Source organism: Vulpes lagopus, chromosome 9 (assembly GCF_018345385.1).
Source record: "Vulpes lagopus strain Blue_001 chromosome 9, ASM1834538v1, whole genome shotgun sequence".
Classification (NCBI taxonomy): domain Eukaryota; kingdom Metazoa; phylum Chordata; class Mammalia; order Carnivora; family Canidae; genus Vulpes; species Vulpes lagopus.
This window is the reverse complement of record NC_054832.1, coordinates 46,137,901-46,158,119: the sequence shown is the minus strand read 5'-3', so window position 1 is coordinate 46,158,119 and position 20,219 is coordinate 46,137,901. Positions and strand designations below refer to the sequence as shown.

Genomic DNA, 20,219 nt, shown 5'->3' with positions numbered 1-20,219 from the left:
GGAACCAGGAGTCTTGAATAAAAGTCTTGAGTAAGATGTCCAAATTTTATCACAAAATTAATCAATCCATTCATTGTTTCATTCAGAAAACAATTTTTGTCCACCCACACTGTGATATTCCACAGAAATATCGTGACTACTTAGAGATCCAAAGTTTAAGGAAACTACAAGGAAACGGTAAAAAAAAAACCACATTAAAATTGAGGAAAATATGGAGAACATAGATAATATACCAAATTTCAGTATCTTACCATGTTGGTCATGCTGTGTCTCACCATCAATCTTTAATTTAAAAGCAATATACAAGATTCAAGAATCAATTATCCTGGACAAAGTAACTAGGATTTTAAATATTTTTAAAGGTTAACTGACAACTGAAACCAAATGAGTATTCATCTCCCCTAAAGTCAGAATACAGACAATGTGCCTAGTGTCATGATAATTATTTAAGACTGCTTTATAGTCAGTACAATTATCCAAAAGAAAGAATAAAACAAGAGGTAAAATTATCTTTACACATAAGTAATATGACTGTGTGTCCAGATTACTCAAGCAGACCTTTAGCAGGATTATATGAAACAATATGATGATTTAACAAGGTGGGCAAAAAAAAAAAAAAAAAAACAAGGTGGGCATTTGATAATATGTAAAAATCAATAGCTTTTCTTTTTTTTTTTTTCCAGGGGGAAATAAATATCAAGGATTTATTTATTTATTTATTTATTTAACAAGCAGAGGGGGAAGGGTCAGAGGGAGAAAGAAACTCTCAGGTAGGCTCCATACTCAGTGCAGAGCCAAGGCAGGGCTCAATCTCATGACCCTGAGGTCAAGACCTGAGCCATAAAGAGTCTGACACTTAACCAACTGAGCCACTAAGGCACCCTTTATTTTTTAAATTATAGTTGACATATTACTTTCAGGTGTACCCATTGTGATATAATAATTACTGTATATACATTAAAAAATGCTCGAGTCCCATGCTTAACCTACTCAGTCACTGAAGCACCCCAAGCTCACCACATCAGAGTGGCCCTAGCCTAGCAATGCAAAACAAAGGTGCCCTAGACCACCCACAAATCCATCAGATCAAATCAAATCTGTCTTAAGGCATTGTATTTTATAGTTATTAGTCCTCAAGAAAACCTAAGTGCTACAGAGAAAAGATGTATTATTACTTAATATATACTGCTAAAGCATCTTTTAACCAGTTCTGGGGAAAATTAGTTAGATTCCACTTTCGGTACCCACAACAAAGTATTTTTACTTAAAGATTTAAACAGAAAAGAAACAAGTGCTTCTAAAAATAGTTTTAAAGTGCTAGATACTTCTTAAAGCATGATACAAAACAAAGTCATAGTATAAACGACTAATTAATCTGAAAAAATAAATTAACAAAACCAAAATATATCAGCAAATTCATATTATTATGCGGGACAGAGAATGGGACTTTTTTTTAAACACATATAGAGCTGTTATAAATCAGTAAGAGAAGACAAAATAATGTCACGAAAAGGAAACCTTTGCAATAAAAAATGTAAGTGGATTAAAGTATTTTTAAAGTGCTGAATATTGATATTCATTTAAATTTTCATAAAATTAGTTTTTCACTCATCAGATTAAGAAACAAATCTTAAATAACGGCAGAAGAGTGTGTAATCAACCATGTTCAAGCACTGTTGAAAACTATTTTTTTCTTTTTGGTAGAGAGGAGGAAAAAAAGAGAGCACTAGTGCGCGTACCAATGAGAGAATGGCGGGGTGGGTGGAGAGTCAAAGGCAGAGAGAGACTGTTAGCAGGTTCCACGCCCAGACACAAGGCTGGATCTCACAACCCTGAGATCACAAACTGAGCCGATATCAAGAGTCCCATGCTTAATCTACTGGAGCCACTGAGGCACCCCAAGCACTGCTGAAAACTAGTAAATTGAAATATTTTGGGGGTAGCAATTTGTCAGAATTCACCAAAATTATAGATAAATACACAGCCAATAATACAGTAATTACACTTCCAAAATGTATTTGTTAAATAAGCTCACACATGCTTGAACATATTGTATTATTATTTTAATAGAAACAACTTTGAAAATGACCTATTGATCCAGCAATAATGCTGTACTTAAACAGATTATCACATAAGTTACAAGTATGAAGTTGTTCTTTTTTTTACTGATATGAAAAATTCCCCAAAGCATATATTTATATTAAAAATGTATGGAACATTTTAAATAATATCTTTCCATAGAAAGGAAGAAAGGCAGGGAGAAATGAAGTGTGTATGTGTCTACAAAATCTCTGGAAGTTATTTAAGTAACAAGAAGAAAAGAAAACCAGATTGTTGTTTAAATAAATGGAACCTACAGCCCCTGGGTAGATGGCTGTCTTCAACCAAAAGTTAAGTCTTGCCATTCCTCAGATGATGCTATATCAGAAGACTCATTTCTCCTGGTAAATGCAAAAGTGAATAATGGACTGCTTAATATTCAAGAGGGTTACATTTCCTCTCCTCCTAAGGAAGATGTAATCCAGATAGATAGTACACGTATCAATGAAAGTCTAAAGAAAGTCATATTTTTCCCTGTTCTTACCCTGCCAATTACCAATGTGTAGGTGTTCAGCAGGAGAAAAATCCATGAAATTTTAACATCTCTTGAGTCAGCTCTTCATGGTTTTCAATACTGTACTTGTTAGAACAATAAACATGATCTACTTTTCATGTTAGAAATTCAAATTATAACAAAAAGAAAGAAATTCATATTATGATGTGATTATTCACTCTTAGGGTTTTACATGCTAATGGATGTAAAAGTTGATGGCCTATCAACATTTTTCTCATCCAGGTAGCTAAAAAAGTGATTGAAATGATTCAAGATGTCCAGTGAAATACAAGCAAAATTGGTTTTGCTCTTTACTGGAAACTGTCTTGGGAAAGTTGCCATTTATTAATAGGAATAACTACGACTGACGTCACTGAACTAGAATGAGGTTATTTTCCTCTATATTTATTTCCCTCGCTGTTCTAATACACACTTTTGAAAAAAGTGGCCAGTTTTTCTAACATCAAGCCAACAGGTACTTACATAAATACTACATCAGTGAAGGAAGATGGAAAGCACTTATTTATACTAGATACTAAGCTCTGAACTTTCCGTAGGGCACTGTTAGATGCATGAATTACAGCGGTTACCATGGCAGATATCCCATCTCATCATAAAGTTATAATTTACTATGAGAGTCAGATATGAATCTATTACACAAAAACCTTGTACAACAGGTTTTTGGCACATGCATTTCATTGACCAAATTTAGCCATATGCTCCAGGGAAACAGAAAAATCATTCAATTCAAATCCCCTTAAACATCTCCTTCCAGTAAATATACTTTTGGCCTACATGGTTCCAGAGACAGGAAGACCAGAACTCAAAGGCATAGAGAAACAAAAGACATGGGAGCTTGGCTTCTGAGTGTCCATGTGCCAAGTCTGAGCAATTAATAAGCTCTTACATGGATTTTCAAGTCTATTTAAAAGGCAGCCTTTTGTCTCACATACATACATCAGTATGCAACTCTGAGGTAAGATAAAACACTCTGTGATTACAATTATGAAAGGTATTTTGAAGACTAAGCAGTAACGCAGGTTATTATAAAAGCATAATGGGTTCATTTTCTGGTGGGGGGCCGGGGGTGCAGATAGGGACTAGAGAAGGCCAGATTCCATTGACTAAGGGATGAGGACAGGGATGGGAAAGAAATGAAGGATGTGAGCATTTCAGTGAAGACTCTCGGGTACATGGATTTTGGTACCTCCAGGAGGAAATGAGAAAATAGAATACCTACTTGAGCAATGATTCTCAGAGTTTGGTCCAGCAACCTCCGGGGGTCCTAAAACTCTTACAGGACTCCACTAGGACAAAATTATTTAATATGATGCTATTTGTCTCATCACTCTCATTGACTTGCAATTGACGGCGCAGTTTACCACCGGCTACGTGACTTACAATATTGTTAAGTATTAACAGAAATAAAGATGAAAATCCACTGTCTTTAGGTAAGCCAGATGCTACAGGTCTTTGGAAAAATGTAAAACAGTGTCTTTTTTTACTATTGTTGCTTTGTACAATTTATTTTTCACAAAACTTTCTTGATCGCTCATTTGAACAATTTGATCATGGCGTGCCTTGGTTTACCTTCTTCATGTCCCTTGCGCTTGGGACTCAATGAGACCCTGATCCATGAGTTTATATACTTTCTACAAAATTAGGTAAAGCTTTAGTTATTATACCTCCAAATCCTCTTTCTGCCCCCTCCCAGTTCGGGGACTCAAATTACACATATACCAGGCCACATGAAGTTGTCCCATAAATCCCACACTCCACTCACTTTATAAATTTTCTTCTCTCCGTGTGTTTCCCTCTGGATAACTTATATTGCTGACTTCAGGTTAACTTTTTTTTTTCTCTTCAGTAGTGTCAAATCTGTTATAAATTTCAAGTGTATCTTGAATGTCACATATTGTGGTTTCAATCTCTACAAATTCAATTTGAGTCGTTTTCAATATCTTCCATGTCTCAAGTTTTTGCACAAAGAATATAGTTATAACAACTGTTTTAATATTCTTATCTGCTAATTCCAACATCTGCCTCACTTCTGGATCAGTTTAGATAGATGCTGCTCCTCATTATGAGTTGTGTTTTTCTGCTTCTTCACACGCTTGGTAATTCCTTTTTTTTTTTTTTTAATCGAATGCCAGACATTGTGAATTTTAAACTGTCGGGTGCTGCATATTTTTGTATTCTTGTATATTTTATTGAGCTTTGTTGTGGAAAGCAATGAAGTCGCCTAGAAACAGTTCAATCCTTCCATGTCTTGCTTTTGAGACTTCTGAAGCAGAACTAGTATTCAGTCCAGAACTTTGTTCCCACCACCTGGGCAGGATGGTTCTGAGGAGTCTCCCCACTGTCCTGTAAATGAGGTTTTCAGGTAAGGCTCATGGGAATGGGCACTATTCCCAGCCCTGTGTGAGCACCAAGCATTGTCCCTTCTGATTCCTTTAATTGCTTCTTTCCCCAGCCCCCGGTTGCTACTTCACAGTTCTCAACTAGAGAGCCAAGGGAACCCCCTGCAGACCTCCAATGCTTTTGCTCTGTGCAGCTCCCTCTTTTCTGGAATTCTGGCCTGTGAATTCTAGCAACCTTGGTCTCCTCATACTCCCTAGCTGCCTGGCTCAGCCTGGTTCTGCATCCCTTATACTATTGTCTGGAGGCGCCCTCAAGGTGGTAAACTGAGACAACTGCAGGGTTCACTCTGGTTCCCATCTCTTAGGGATCACATCCCTTCATTATCTGATGTCCAGTGACTTGAAACCCATTTTTTCCTTATATTTTGGTTATCTCAGAGAGAGTAAATCAAGAGCCTGTTATTTATCTTCCCCCATTATCCCTTCCTCTTTCATCTCACAACAACCCATGAATTGGGTATTATTATCCCTACCATACACATGAAGAAATTGGGGCACGTGACTTGGTTCACTTAAGCTCACTGAACTTGTAGTGATATAGCTAAGACTTTTAAGCATTTCTTCGCAAGTTCTTGCAAACAGCCGTGATGATAGACTGCCTCCAGAGGAGGTGAGATAGTTGAATGAATATTTAGCAACTGAGAAATTTTATAAAATCAGCTAGATTCTCACCTTTGTAAATTGGAATTGAAACAGTTCTCCTTGAAAGGCTAATGAATGAACTAAGTGAGCCCTGAAAGCTATACACAGCAACGATCTGAAGGACTAAAGGTTGTTTTGTTTTGTTTTGTTTTGTTTTTCAGTCTTTGGTCAACCACCAAGTTGAAGTTTCCATCCCCTTCACAACAAAGACAGTAAGCAAATACCAGGTCACTTCTCAAACAGTGAGGAGGCATTCACTAATTTCTAACGCACTGGTCCATGTCAAAATTAATCTCTTTCTGAGAAAGGTCTCATTTATACTACAACTAAATATATTAGAAGTAATAAACTGGTTGCCTTTTAGCCTCTACCAAATTGATGCAACATATAAAAATAACAAACTCCAAAACTCACAGGACATGCCACCTATACATTCTTCCCCGCAGGACACTAAGACACAGACCAGACCGGTTTTCCTTTACATGTTCTCCAATGCTCTATTTTTTTCTCATCTTGGAAGGTAATCGCACCTTCCTAAAACTTCTGCAAATCACATTTAAAGATAAACTGCAGCGTGGCAAGTAGTTGAGAAAGGAAATACTATGATGAATTTTATACATAATTTGAGATCATGTCACATTTAATACTATGTGTAACTAAACACAGGTCACCAACTTTCTAATGAGTGAAGAATTATAAGGAGTATTCACCAGCAAAATCATGGAGCACCACACACACACTCCATCCTGAAGCAGCAAATGAAATCAACGGCAGCCTATTTAGGTTTTTACTCCAGGCAAGACTCTATGCCAGGGTAGACCTCGCGTTTTCATTGTGCATATTAATGATCTCTTTTCAGTTTTGAAACACAAAAGATGTGAACAATGGAACTGGATCACATTGTCTTACTGGGAAACTGGAAATTAATCTGGCCTGTATTTACTTGAAGAGCCTGGGCCCTGCCGCCAGCCTGCCTGCTTTGATTCTGGGCTACTCCACTTTGGGAGAATCAGAGCTTTGTGGCCTTGGCACGTTCCTCAACCGCTTGGTGTCTCGGGTTCCTCATTTGTGAAAAGAGAAAGAGCAGTGTTAACTCACAAGCTTGTAATGAAATTTAAATGAGTTAATATATGTGAAGCACTTAGAACACAATCAGGCACTCAGCAAATGGACAACCGGGGTTAATTAACATTGTTTTTATTATTAAAAGAAGGTATCCAATAAAATCAATTCCATCCATCTCTTTTTTATTGGTTATTTGGACCTGGTCTATTTAGAATATGATGCCAGCACACGACAGTTTCCAACTCTGGTCATCTCATGGGTGGGAATGAGGCACTGAGATACACCCTATTCTTATTTAAGGAGATTGCTTGACATTTTCTCAGTGCTATCATTACAAAATCTGTGCTCTAGGCAAACAGGAAAAGATCACAAATCAATTTTATGAATGGCAAAAAAAAAAAAATAAGGCAAAGACTGCTTAAGTGATTTGCTTGAGTCACCCATGAAACAAATTTCACTCAATCCACCTGCAGGAGTAAATCAGTGAGTTACATGTGAATAGAGCTGTTACAATATAAAAACACCCAAACCTCCAAAAAAGTTTTATCGGTAACTGGGAGTGAGTTTTTATAAACTGGTTCTCGGTTTCATACAAATCATCAAGTATGCCTTTGATTCTGGAAGTCATTTGACTCTATTCTCCATTATTCACAATGAAAGAAGGGAGGGGGTGCAGGTGAGGCTTTTTTGTGTGTGTGAAATTCTCCCTAATTTTCAAGCCTGGTGTCCTGTAATAGAACTCAAGTGTAAAGTCCCTCAAGACCCCAAACCAGAAGAAACAAGAAGGACCAGGAGGAGGAACTGCCTAGCAAAGGTGGAAGAGTAAAGAGGGAATGAATGCATCGCCCCCTGGAAACCCAAACCAAGTTCCAATATCTAATCAATATAAACAATGTTTATATCTAAACAGTATAAACTATTAACACATGGTACGAATTCAACTGTGAAAGTTCCTATGGAAAAAAATGCCTCCACTGACATCACTTGGGCTCTGACTGTGCATCAGCCTAGGCAGAGGTACAAGCCTGCATTCCACTGACATCACCTCAGGTGCATGCAATTTGGGGACATGAAATAAAGTTCATGAAAGTATCCAGCTTCCCTTAAAAAGAGGCAGTTTATTCCCCCTTCACTTAAGCGTGACTAAAACAAATACTGTAAAATTCCATTCCACTGAGTAGTTTATTTGGGTTTATTTGGTCATTTGAACACATCACTCCAAGGACTATTTCTCCGGAGAATATCCATGGAGCCACGGTTTACTTCATTTATCCAGGTTTCATTTGACTCACTAGATTAAAAACCTTTTTAAAAATCCGAATGATGCTTGTGAGGAAATCAAAACGTCTTCATTAAATGTTGGTATACCCCATGCACTAGAGACTGCCTTTTTTTTTTTATCCTCCCTCCTTCCACCAGAGGTCATGTTATAATCCGCTCAACTGAAAATATGTCTGAGGTTTCTATTTAAGGAAAAAAACAACAACAACGGCTTCACACTTGTGTGACTCATTTTGTACGTGTTTTTTTTAAAAAAGAATAGGTAAGCCTATATTTGAAAATCTGCTTTCGTTGAAAAACATGTATTCAACAAGGCCCTATGGTAAACATTCAAAAATAAGATGACTTCAGTCTCCCAAGCTTGTAAAATTGGATTTTTCCTACATATAGCCTAAAAGGCACGATCAAATTAAATTTAGCCCACTGTTCATCTGTTAGGACTACAATTGTTTCCCTAGACATTTTAGTTAAAATGAGAGTCTCGAAAGCACCTGCAGTCACTGTAACACAGGGTCTCTGACCTACTCTACACCTAAAAGCGAGGGGTCTATAAAGCAGTCCTGCATTCGAACAGTCTTTGTCAAGCTGTCAGGCCCAGCGTCTGGCCTCCCTGAAAGCGCTAATTCCTTTCTTAAGTTCATCGCATATGTAACCACTGGTGCCAAGGGGCTCTCAGTAAACCCATCTCACATCTTAAATCATAAACCATTTGCTCATTGATTTCTTCAAACTCTCTATGACTGCCTATGATTCCTTTTAAGACATGTGATTGCACCTAGTGTCCTTGATTTTAAACCAAATTCTTCTACTCCACTGGAGTCGTTAAACAGCTCAATAGCTCCCTCTAGCCTCCTTTTATAGACGACACCCGCAGATCACATTCTATCAGAGGTCAGGGGGCCACAGTGGGATTATTCTTATTCCCTGGGCTCAACTTCTGTTAAGAGGCTCATCAAGATACTCCACTGATCCAAACCCAAGGATGCCCAATGCCAAACAGCTGTGGTGAAGCACGAAGACAACAGCCATTCAGAGTTACTAAATGACAGGAAGCAACAATCAAATAGGGGTTTATGGATAACCTCAAAATCTATAAATAACTTGCCCATGAAAAAGAAGGCATATAAAAAAAAATTGAGAACCATACATGTTATTGCTTAGTATTTTATCCTTTTAGTATGGAATATTTTTGCTGTTCACATAAGCTGCATATTTTATAAAATGGAATCTGATTCTTCACATTCAAAATGAAATGTGTTATGAAGAATAAAAATAACTCTCAAAAAGCCACGTGCCAATTATTTTCCACAATGGGTAAGAGGGATACACAGGATAAGCACTTCAGCTCACTACAAAATACGTGTATATTTTTTATAGATAAGATAGATTTGAATTTCGAGACTCTCTCCCACCCTAATAGACAAATTACGATCTTATTGAAGCTTGCCTTTCTATTTGTGCCAACTTATAGTTGATATAGATTTTTCAAAATAACAACAAACCATGTTTTTAACATTAAATTTTTAAAGCATGTTACCTTGGCCAAAGATTGATTTTAAAATTACATATAATTTGCTGCCAGTGTTTTCATTACTCAGCAGAAGGCTAGGATTATTTTCAAAATGTAATGCCCTGTGTGACTACAGATGATAACAAATGTTAGCAATAAGTTGCCCTTTCTGTATGTCTTCATGATATCCACTTCAGAAACAAAACAAAAAAAACTGAACACTCTACCCTTAACATCTAGTTGCCTCCAAATTTATATGGTAAATATGTTTATTTTCCTCCTTTGTCCATACAAATTAAAGTTTGGAGGCTAAGTACAATAGAATTTCAAATTTGCAAACGTCTTTAGTGATAGTTTAGTTCCGTCTTTGTTTTTGCAGATGCAGGTATTAAAGAAATGACTTGTCCAAGATCAAAGCTATGTTAGTACAAGAACCAAAGTTAAAGCCTGGATCCCTTGACCTCTGTCCTAGGGCTCCATTACATTTTATTGCTAGCTACCTTTTATTCCCAGTGTTGTAAGAACAGGATTGTTGCTGTTTAAAAATGTCCTTATCGTTGTAGAAAACACTTTAGTGTCTTTTTCTGCCCATCCCCCTCCTTCCTCTATTAATTAAAAAAAAAGACTTTTATGTTCTGGATTTGTGGTGTAACAAAGACCTGGCCCAAGTTATATACTGAATCCCACTACTGTAGATAGGAAGCACATGGGCCTTGAGCCAATTAAAATAAACAAGCCCACTGAATCATAAGGCCTATTTATTTTCCATGGTATTACAAGATGAACAGATTTCTGCAAACTCAGTCTTGTAAGGGAAGCTGTGAGCTGAACTTGACATTCTATGATAGTAACAGATGACAAGACAAAATGTGCAAATCATATTCCTAAACTAAACTGTCTAAGAAAAACCCACGGGAAGAAAATGTACTCATGTTAGTGGTTGATATTCAGTATTTTACACTTTTTAAAAATGAAAAAGGTATTAAAATACAATCTTCCTGGACCAGCTGGTAATGTCCTAACCTGATACTTTAATGTAATTAGATGCCATCATGACAATTTAGCTTTGAATGGGCATCTTTTTTTTTTTTTACTAATAATAATGATATCTAAAAAGTACTGAGTTTTAATTATATGAAGGTATGTTCCCATCTATCCATCTATCTAATAGGATATACATGTATTCATTTTATCATCAAAACACTCTTTAGGACGGATACTATTGGTATCCCCATTTTACAGATATATATAGTGAGGCTCAGAGATTAAACTTGTCCATTATTAACCTCATTAACCCATTAATTAACCTAATTAACTTGCAAGTAAAAGAACTGGGATTACAATCTGGCAGTCTGGTACCAGACTATGTGATCTTGATCACTATACTATTCCACAATAAAAAACAATTTGATGGATATTATTATGTTCACAGATATTTAAAATAAATTGTGACAGAAAGTAACATGAAAAGTGATTTTCTTAATTTGAATATTCACGCTGAAGGGTCAGAAAGTTCCTGAAGGAACATAAAGAAATCTTTTCTTTTGACATCGAACAAATTTAACTAATGGATTCAAGTGTCCAATAGCTTTGTTTCTTTATTTATTTATTTGGTCCTGAAATAATTCCAAATGGTCATTTACCAAATATTCTGAGCAGGTACACTTTGAGTAGCTGGGGTAGGTCAGACAGTGAAATACAGTTACATAAAATAATTGATTAATCCAACTTGAGAGAGAAGAACTATACCACCGAAGAAGTACACTAAAATTTTATATTTATAAACTGAAATGGCATGAATAAGAAAAAGCAAAAACTTTAGATCTATAACTTTTAACCTGACCCCAGAGATTTAAAAAGCTGTTACTGAACCCAACTCTCTCCTTACTTGATGGAGAAGACCCTGAAAGAGGAGATCCAACTCTATAGGAAAGAACAGAATTGGAAAGTTGCTCTCTGGATTTCTCAGGGACAGTGAAGCAGGGACCTACCTCGCTGGCATACACCCACCTGGAAGAGTTTCATGAATAACCCTAGACCTGGGGAACTTGACCAGGCAACTCTGAACAGAGAATAGTGTAAGATGGGCCACACGGGGGAACCTGAGGGTACTGAGTCTTCTGGTCTCCTGGTTTAGTTTTGCGACCTTATGAGCATTCTGAATGGCCAGCATACCTGGGATGTCTTGTAAAGCTTGAGATTTGCAGTGGATAAAAAACCTTCATGAATCAGTAACACAGCCCCTGTTCCTGCCCAGTAAAAACTGCTACAGTGAGAATTGTGGGATGTAATCCAAACAGCCCCTTACTCAAGGGGGCTGACAGAACACAGGGTCAGCCACCTTCCATGAGCAAAGGAAATAAGGCATGCTGATTATTTAAGCCAGTAGAAAACAAGATAGATAAAAAAATGACCCCAACATATGACATTTTAAAATCTGTGAAATATGATTTTTAATCTCTGATATCCCTCACCACCAGTAACTGCCAAGTTTATATGCAGTACAGAGCTACTCCAAGCAAATTCTGACCTTTTAAGTAGATTCAGATAAACCAGACAAAGGTGAATAAATTCTAAATCAGTTAAAGAAACATACTGCAAAGTAGGAAGTGGTTACACTCATGATTCATAGTATTTGTCATAAAATATCTTTTAAAAAACCTAGAATATCTCCTTTTGTGAATTAGGAACAACAAAGTCAATTTTCGCTTTATCAAGACTTTTTGTCACAGAGAAGTAATCATCTCCTTATGCTTTGATACTTGCATCATTCAGAGTTCACATTTTTATTTTACCATTAAATTGGCTTAAAATAACTTTCCTCCTTAGAAATGTGTCTGGTTCTTTAAAAAACAATAAAGAACATTATATATATATATTTTTTAAACATATAACAAACTATCAAAGTTGATGAAAGTTAATAGTCTCAGGAGCTATGTGTATATATTTATATATATTGATATATGAATTTTTATATTATATACATATAAATAAATATATATTTTTAAGTAGATTCCACGCCCAGCGTGGAGACCAATGCAGGGCTTGAACTCACGACCCTGAGATCAAGACTTGAGTTGAGATCAAGAGCTGGACACTTAGACCAAGCCACCCAGGTGCCCCTCATGAATGCTATTCTATCTCAAATTTCGTAACAACAATGCTCAAAGTGTACCAAAAATAACCCCACAAAAATGAAAAAATAAAGAGCCTCATGAGAAGAACATTATTTTAGAGACAATATGATCTTTTAGAGCACAGAGATTCAATCCTATTTCTTTGTTAACAATTTAGCTCCATTTGACCAATGAACACCTCTGATTCAGACTGCTGTCCAATGATAGTAGTCTTTGACTTTTAAGTTAATATTAGCAATGTACTTCCTTTGCATCATGGTAATGATTACACACTGAAAGGCCCACTCCCCAAAAATGGATCCCATAGTGAACAAAAATCTTTAAGCAAATATACACTGAAAACCTGGCATTAGAGTGTTCTTCCTAAAATATATTTAAGGAGAGGAATGAATTGAATCTCTTCCATAGTACTACTTCTGGTAGCGTCTGACCCTTTCTTAGCCGTTGAGATGTTGCTTTTTGCTTCTTAAGAACAAAAACAAATAATAAAACGTACTCTTTCTCTGTAACTGACTTTCACTGGCATATTAAAAAAAATATCTCCGGTTCTGATAACTGAAAATTCCAAATGCTTATATTCTTGAAAATAGGCAGGAAAGAGTTAACACGATTATTTATACTCAATCCCCACACCTGGGGGGTGGGGGGGGGGGCGCGGGAATATGTTCTTAAACCCTTAATTACAGAGATGAAAAGTACAGGGGTCCCCACCAATTGTGAAGTCCAGTGAGGAATAAAGCATTGTAACCTCAGCTGTCAGCATAAAAAGCATCTCTCAGGAGCTTCCTTCCAACTATAATAACTTGGTGTGCTTGCTAGAAAAAAAATTTATGATCATATGAGCTTCATGCATGATTGATACCATTACTGTTTATTTTAAGACTGTCCTTGAGAATCAATCAAATAAAGCATTCCCAGTGTATGTTTTGCAACCCAGAATGAAGAACACAATATAAGTGCTTTTCTGGAGAAGATGTGATGGACTGTTCTTCCTATTAGGGCTTCCTACCAAAAAGAAATATCTAATAAAGGTGAACCAGGCAGAAATTCATGTCAGAAAATATCCTGCCATCCCATGTTCTTTGCAGTATGTTGAGTTAACCAGCAGCTACTCTTATGATTAAAAAAAAAAAAAGAAAAATAGAGATTATCATTACACATAAGGAAGTATATAAACCCAGCTAAGGATATGCTCAAGTGCTTAAAAAATAATAATTGAGAATAATACAAACTATGAAGCATAATCTAAGTCATTAGGAAATCTCCTTTGTATCAAATAAGGTTTTTAAGGTCTCAGATGTCACCAGCCTCTTACCATTCATAATTAAATATTTGCATTGTGTAATAAATATGGATGACATAAATACTCTAAAAATGGGAAAATAACTTTTTCTCATCAACTATTTTTTTCACATATATATTGATGAAAGGATCATGCCAATTTAAAAGGAAATTTCTTTTTTAGTAAAATCAACTTTTCTTGCATAATAGTACCTGATTGAACTGATGGGAATTCACACTGTAAAGACACACAATAAAATTTATGTCTTCAGCCTCAAAAAGAAAACCTAATTATCATCCAGTGATGCTATTCCAACCATCTCTGAAAGCAAACCTGGGACTTTCCCCCAAGCAAGTAGCCATCAATCCAGACCCTCCCTTCTACTTCATAGGGAGCAAAATAAAACCGAGCACTTACTTTTACCCACCTTCCCTGCCCCACCTTTCCACCATCACCATCATCACCAAACCAAAGCAATAGGCCCTTCTGCTTACAACATAAAAATCAGCTTGCCACTTTCATTCCTTCAGTCTATAAACTAATCCCTCCTTCATTCTGACATTAAAGTATCTCTTGATTTCAGTGTTAGAAAAAAATCCATCTGTGGCACATAATTCCAAAAAGTTCAAATTTGCAATCAAGAGAAGTCTGGACTTTCAACCCCTTTGCATCTCTCTCTCTCTCTCTCTCTCTCTCTCTCTTTCTCTTTTTAATCCAGGAAACCAAAGTTGTTATTTTTCAAAAGGTTAAACAGTTTGGGTTTCTGAAGTTCGGTTTTTGTGTAATACAATCGTACTTAAGGTCTCTAAACTTCTTTAACTCTTGATAATGGTTCTTACTTCTTCAAACACTTTCTCTACCCACCACCACTTATTACATGGAGTCTCCAGAACAATTCATATAAACACAGAGTTATATTCAGAATATGGCCTCACACACAGCATTTATTATGCACACTTTGTATATCAATCTGTTACATGAAACATGTTCAAAGGCTACGCAACAGGTCCTGCTATTGTGTAAACACACACTCCCAACAGGATGACAGGCAGCTTTAAGGAATCAAGAATATATATATATATATATATATATATATATATATATATATGTTTTTTTTAAAAATCACGTTATTCTTGAGAGACTGGATTGTAATGCTTCTGAGAGGTCAGAGGACAGCAGATCTAATCAAAAGGCGTATGTTTTACTAAAACCCTCTTTCTGTCTTTGTGTACCACCGGGCATGCTATAAACGGGACTAGAGCCCAGGTGTAGACACGCTTCCATTGATTTACTGCACATCACTGCCTTTAGCGCTGAGCTGATGACAGCAAGAGTACTTTGGCAGAGGTCTGACAAGTCCTTATCCTCAACTTCCCTCCTGCTTTATGTCCGTCTGTTCCCAAAGCAATCAAAGCAAAACACATGACAGACCCCAACCTCTCAAGTCTGGCCACGGGAGTGTGAAATCAAATTAAAAACACACCTCACAACTATTCCATCGGGCCACGTCTGTGTTCAACTGGCGGGGGAGGGGAAGGGAAGACACTTTGCAAGAGATGGATCTCGTGTCCCTTCCTCTGTGCAGCCAGATCTAGTTACAGTGTATTAAGTTGTGTCTAAATAATGAGAAAAAGACCCTGCCCGGTCCAGCGTTTGCAGCACAGAGGGATGTTATTCAACCCTATCAAGTGTTCCCACGCTCTACACCCCCCCCCCCCCCCCGTTCTGGAGTCTCGGATCTTGACCTCCTTTGTTAGGAGGAGGATTTCAGGAACCCGGGGAGGAAGATTTCAGGAACAATACCGGGGGAGGCACAGGATGCCCGGCCGTGCACTCCGTCCCGCCCGAACCGCTCCTTGGTCCCCGACTCAGCCAGCCCCCGTTAGGGCGCACGTCTGCGAGGCGCAGGACTTCGCCCCTTCCCCGGGTGGCGAGCGGGGACCGGCCACGGCTGCGCCCCGCCGGGCTTTGTGCCCCAGGGATAACGGATCCCCAGCCTCGCGCGCATCCGTCACCTACGAGCCAGGGAAACTCGGCCAGGGGTCGCGGCGGCCGCAAAGGCGCCGCCGTGCAGAGCCCCGGGCTGCTCCGCGCCGCCGGGATCCCCAGGAGCGAACCGCGGAGCTTCGGGGAGCAGCCCAGGCGAGGGGGAAGGAAGGAAGCTCTCACACTCTTACCTCCACATTGAAATACTGCTCCGTTCCGCAGACGGTAGCACATAAAATCCAAAGCAAGGTTTGCAAGAAAAATACCCCCGTGTGATGCACGAAATCCAACCGTCTTCCAGTGCTGAATGTGAGTAAGATCATAGTGAACTGTGCTTCAATGGATGCACGAGCTCCCCGGCGTTCTTCTCCCTCTCTCCCTCTCCCTCCCTCCCTGGTTTCCTGGCAAAAAAAAAAAAAAAAAGAAAAAGAAAAAGAAGAAGGAAAAAAAAAAAGTCCTCCGGCTGGGCAGGGAGCCTGCAGGTTCACCCACGGCCCGGCGAGGGGAGGACGCGCAGGGCCCGGCGCTCGGCAGCCCCCGGGGAAGCGCGGCGGGGGCAGGCTCAGCAGCAGCCTGCGTTCACCATCCTCGGGGGCCCGTCGCCGGGAACGTGGCGCCCAAGTTCACCCGCGGTTCCGGCTCCAAGCGCCCAGTCGCAGCCGCAGCAGCAGCCGCCGCCGCCGCCGCCGCCGCCAGCCCGTGCGTCCTCCTCCTCCTCCTCCCCCTGCTGCTCCTCGTCCTCCTCCTCCTCCACCGCCCACTCCGCCGCCGCCGCTGCTGCCGCCTCCTGCTCGTGCGGGAAGGGCCTCCGCCGCTCCTCGCCTCTCCCCTCTGCTGCTCCTTCCCTCCTCGCCGCGCTCCCCTCCAGAACGTTCATCCGTAATCTACATAACTCCTCCTTCCCGGGGTCCGCCGAGTCTCCGGCCCTCCGCGCGCGCGCTCACGCGCACACACACCCCAGCGCGCGCGCGCACACACGGATCGGCACGGGAGCACGCACACACACGTGCACACCGCGGCGCACGCGCACACACAGATCTGCACAGGAGCACACACACGTGCACACCCCAGCGCGCGCGCACACACGGATCCGCACAGGAGCACACGCACGTGCACACCCCGGCGCACGCGCACACACACAGATCTGCACAGGAGAACACACACGTGCACACCCCAGCGCGCGCGCACACACGGATCCTCACAGGAGCACACACACGTGCACACCCCAGCGCGCGCGCACACGGATCCTCACAGGAGCACACACACGTGCACACCCCAGCGCGCGCGCACACACGGATCCTCACAGGAGCACACACGCGTGCACACCCCAGCGCGCGCACACACACGGATCCGCACAGGAGCACACACACACACGTGCACACCCCGGCGCGCGCGCACACACACAGATCTGCACAGGAGCACACGCACGTGCACACCCCGGCGCGTGCGCACACACACGGATCCGCACAGGAGCACACACACACACACACGTGCACACCCCGGCGCGCGCGCACACACACACAGATCTGCACAGGAGCACACACACGTGCACACCCTAGCGCGCGCACACACACGTGCACACCCCAGCGCGCGCGCTCACGCACAGGAGCACACACACGTGCACACCCCAGCGTGCGCGCGTGCACGGATCTGCACAGGAGCACACACACGTGCACACCCTAGAGGGCGCACACACACGTGCACACCCCGGTGCGCGCGCACACACACAGATCTGCACAGGAGTACACACACGTGAACACCCTAGCGCGCGCGCACACACGGATCCGCACAGGAGCACACACACACACACACACACGTGCACACCCCGGCGCGCGCGCGCACGGATCTGCACAGGAGCGCGCACACACGTGCACATCCCAGCGCGCGCGCTCACGCACAGGAGCACACACGTGCACACCCCAGCGTGCGCGCGCGCACGGATCTGCACAGGAGCACACGCACGTGCACACACTAGAGCGCGCACACACACACGTGCACACCCCAGCGTGCGCATACACACGGATCTGCACAGGAGCACAGACGTGCACACCCTAGAGCACGCACATACACAAGTGCACACCAGAGCGCGCGCACACACGGATCTGCACAGAAGCACACACGTGCACACCCTAGAGCGCGCACACACACAGATCTGCACAGGAGCACACACACACGTGCACACCCTAGCACACGCGCGCGCACACACACGGATCCGCACAGGAGCACACACACAACTCCACACACGCCCGCGCGCGCGCTCTCCTTAAAGGAGACGGACTGCGAAGGGGATCCCCAGCCCCACTCCCACCCCCACGGCGGCGCGCCCTGGAAGTCAGCAGGTCCCGCGAAGGGCCCCGGCTCGGGACGAGGTCCTGAACCTGCCGCCCGCGCCCCTCGCCCCCGGGACGGGAGCCCGGCAACCCCGGCCGCTCCATCCTTTCCTCCCGCCCCCGCGCCTGGAAACCAGTGCGCCCCTCCCCCGCCGGGACTGGGTGGGGCGCCGCCGCGGACCCCGGGGAGGGCCCGGGAGGGCCGGGGAGGGCGGGGTGGGGTGCCAGGGCCTGGAGGGCGGCCGGCCGGCGGCGATCCCGCGGCCCCGGGGTCGGAGGGGGCGCCCGAGTCCCCGCGCGCTGCCCGGGCGCTCGCGATGGCCGCCCCGCTGTCAGGTTTGGGAAGCCCGACGTGGCAGGTCCCGAGCGGCCAAACTTTGTTGGGGTCCGCGGGGCGAGCCCTGCCCGCTGTTCCCCTGAACCTCGTCTACCATCCCCCCCCCCCACACACACACCCCTTTCGGGCTCGGGGAGTGGGCACGGGCTGGGGGGTCGGTGCCGAGTCCGATACCAGCGAGGCGGGAAGAAAATGCTCCCTTCGCCATCACGTTCCACCCGGGGGAGGGACCTGCGCGCCGGGCCGAGGGGACCGAGCGACGCGGTCCCGGGCGCTCCCAAAGCAGCGGGCCGGGGAGGGGGCGGCGCTGGGAAGGAACCCCGCGGCGGGAGCCAGGGGAAGGGCGGGGAAGGAGGGTGGGGGGAGGCCGGCGGGCCTGGGAGGCTGCGGGCTGGGGAGAGGCCGAAGGGATGGGGAGGCTGTGGGGCTGTGGCCGGAGAGGGTGGGGTCAGCGGAGAGGCCGGCGGGCCTGGGAGGCTGCAGCCGGAGAGGCTGTGGGCAGGGGAGAGGCCGAAGAGATGGGGAGGCTGTGGGGCTGTGGCCGGAGAGGGTGGGGGCAGCGGAGAGGCCGGCGGGCCTGGGAGGCTGCAGCCGGAGAGGCTGTGGGCAGGGGAGAGGCCGAAGGGATGGGGAGGCTGTGGGGCTGTGGCCGGAGAGGGTGGGGGCAGCGGAGAGGCCGGCGGGCCTGGGAGGCTGCAGCCGGAGAGGCTGTGGGCAGGGGAGAGGCCGAAGAGATGGGGAGGCTGTGGGGCTGTGGCCGGAGAGGGTGGGGGCAGCGGAGAGGCCGGCGGGCCTGGGAGGCTGCAGCCGGAGAGGCTGTGGGCAGGGGAGAGGCCGAAGAGATGGGGAGGCTGTGGGGCTGTGGCCGGAGAGGGTGGGGGCAGCGGAGAGGCCGGCAGGCCTGGGAGGCTGCGGGCTGGGGAGAGGCCGGCGGGCCTGGGAGGCTGTGGCCGGAGAGCCTGTGGGCAGGGGAGAAGTCGGCGGGCCTGGGAGGCTGCAGCCGGAGAGGCTGGCAGCAGGGCAGAGGCCGGCGGGCCGGGGAGGCTGCGGGCTGGGGAGAGGCCGAAGGAATGGGGAGGCTGCGGGCCAGGGAGGCTGCGGGCTGGGGACTTGGGCCGACGCTGCCCGGGGGCCCGGAGCCCGGCGGTGCGCGGCGGTGGACAGTGGGGGCCGCAGCCGCCGGCCGGGACAGGTGACCCAGTGGCCCGAGGAGAAGGGGCGGGGGCGGGGGGCAGGCGTGTCTGGGGCCCGGGCGGGTAAAGGTGCTTCCCCCGGGCCGCGCGCCGCGGGCAGGGGAGGCCGCGGCGAGGCGAGCGTAAGGGCTGCGGGGTGCGCCGGCTGCCCCGCGACACGAACTCCGAACCCGCGCGGGGCAAGTCCGGGGCGCTGGGCAACAAGACGTAGGGCTGCAAGGGGTCGGATTGGGGCAGCAACGGAGAAACGCTGAAGGGCGCTGTGCCAGAAGTTACATCGGCCCGGATAATTTGGATACTAAAGAGAAACACACATCCACACACACACACACACACACACACACACACACACACAAACGAAAGAATAGGATTTTGCAGCGAATGCTTTAAAAACGGAGGGAAATTCGACCCACCTACTTCGACCCAAGAGCCTGGGGGCGAGG

The 20,219-nt window shown here is 44.2% G+C and overlaps 1 protein-coding gene across 1 annotated transcript in view; it reads right to left on the bottom strand.

Annotated features, from left to right (window-relative positions):
* The window catches only part of MMP16 (matrix metallopeptidase 16), a 293,094-nt gene extending 276,825 nt beyond the window's left edge, over nt 1-16,269 (bottom strand). Inside the window, exon 1 of the mRNA XM_041769632.1 lies at nt 16,108-16,269. Within this exon, the coding sequence (XP_041625566.1) occupies nt 16,108-16,239 (132 nt within the window). The 5' untranslated portion in view covers nt 16,240-16,269. The remainder of the gene's footprint in view (nt 1-16,107) is intronic.
* Nucleotides 16,270-20,219: the final 3,950 nt, after the last annotated feature.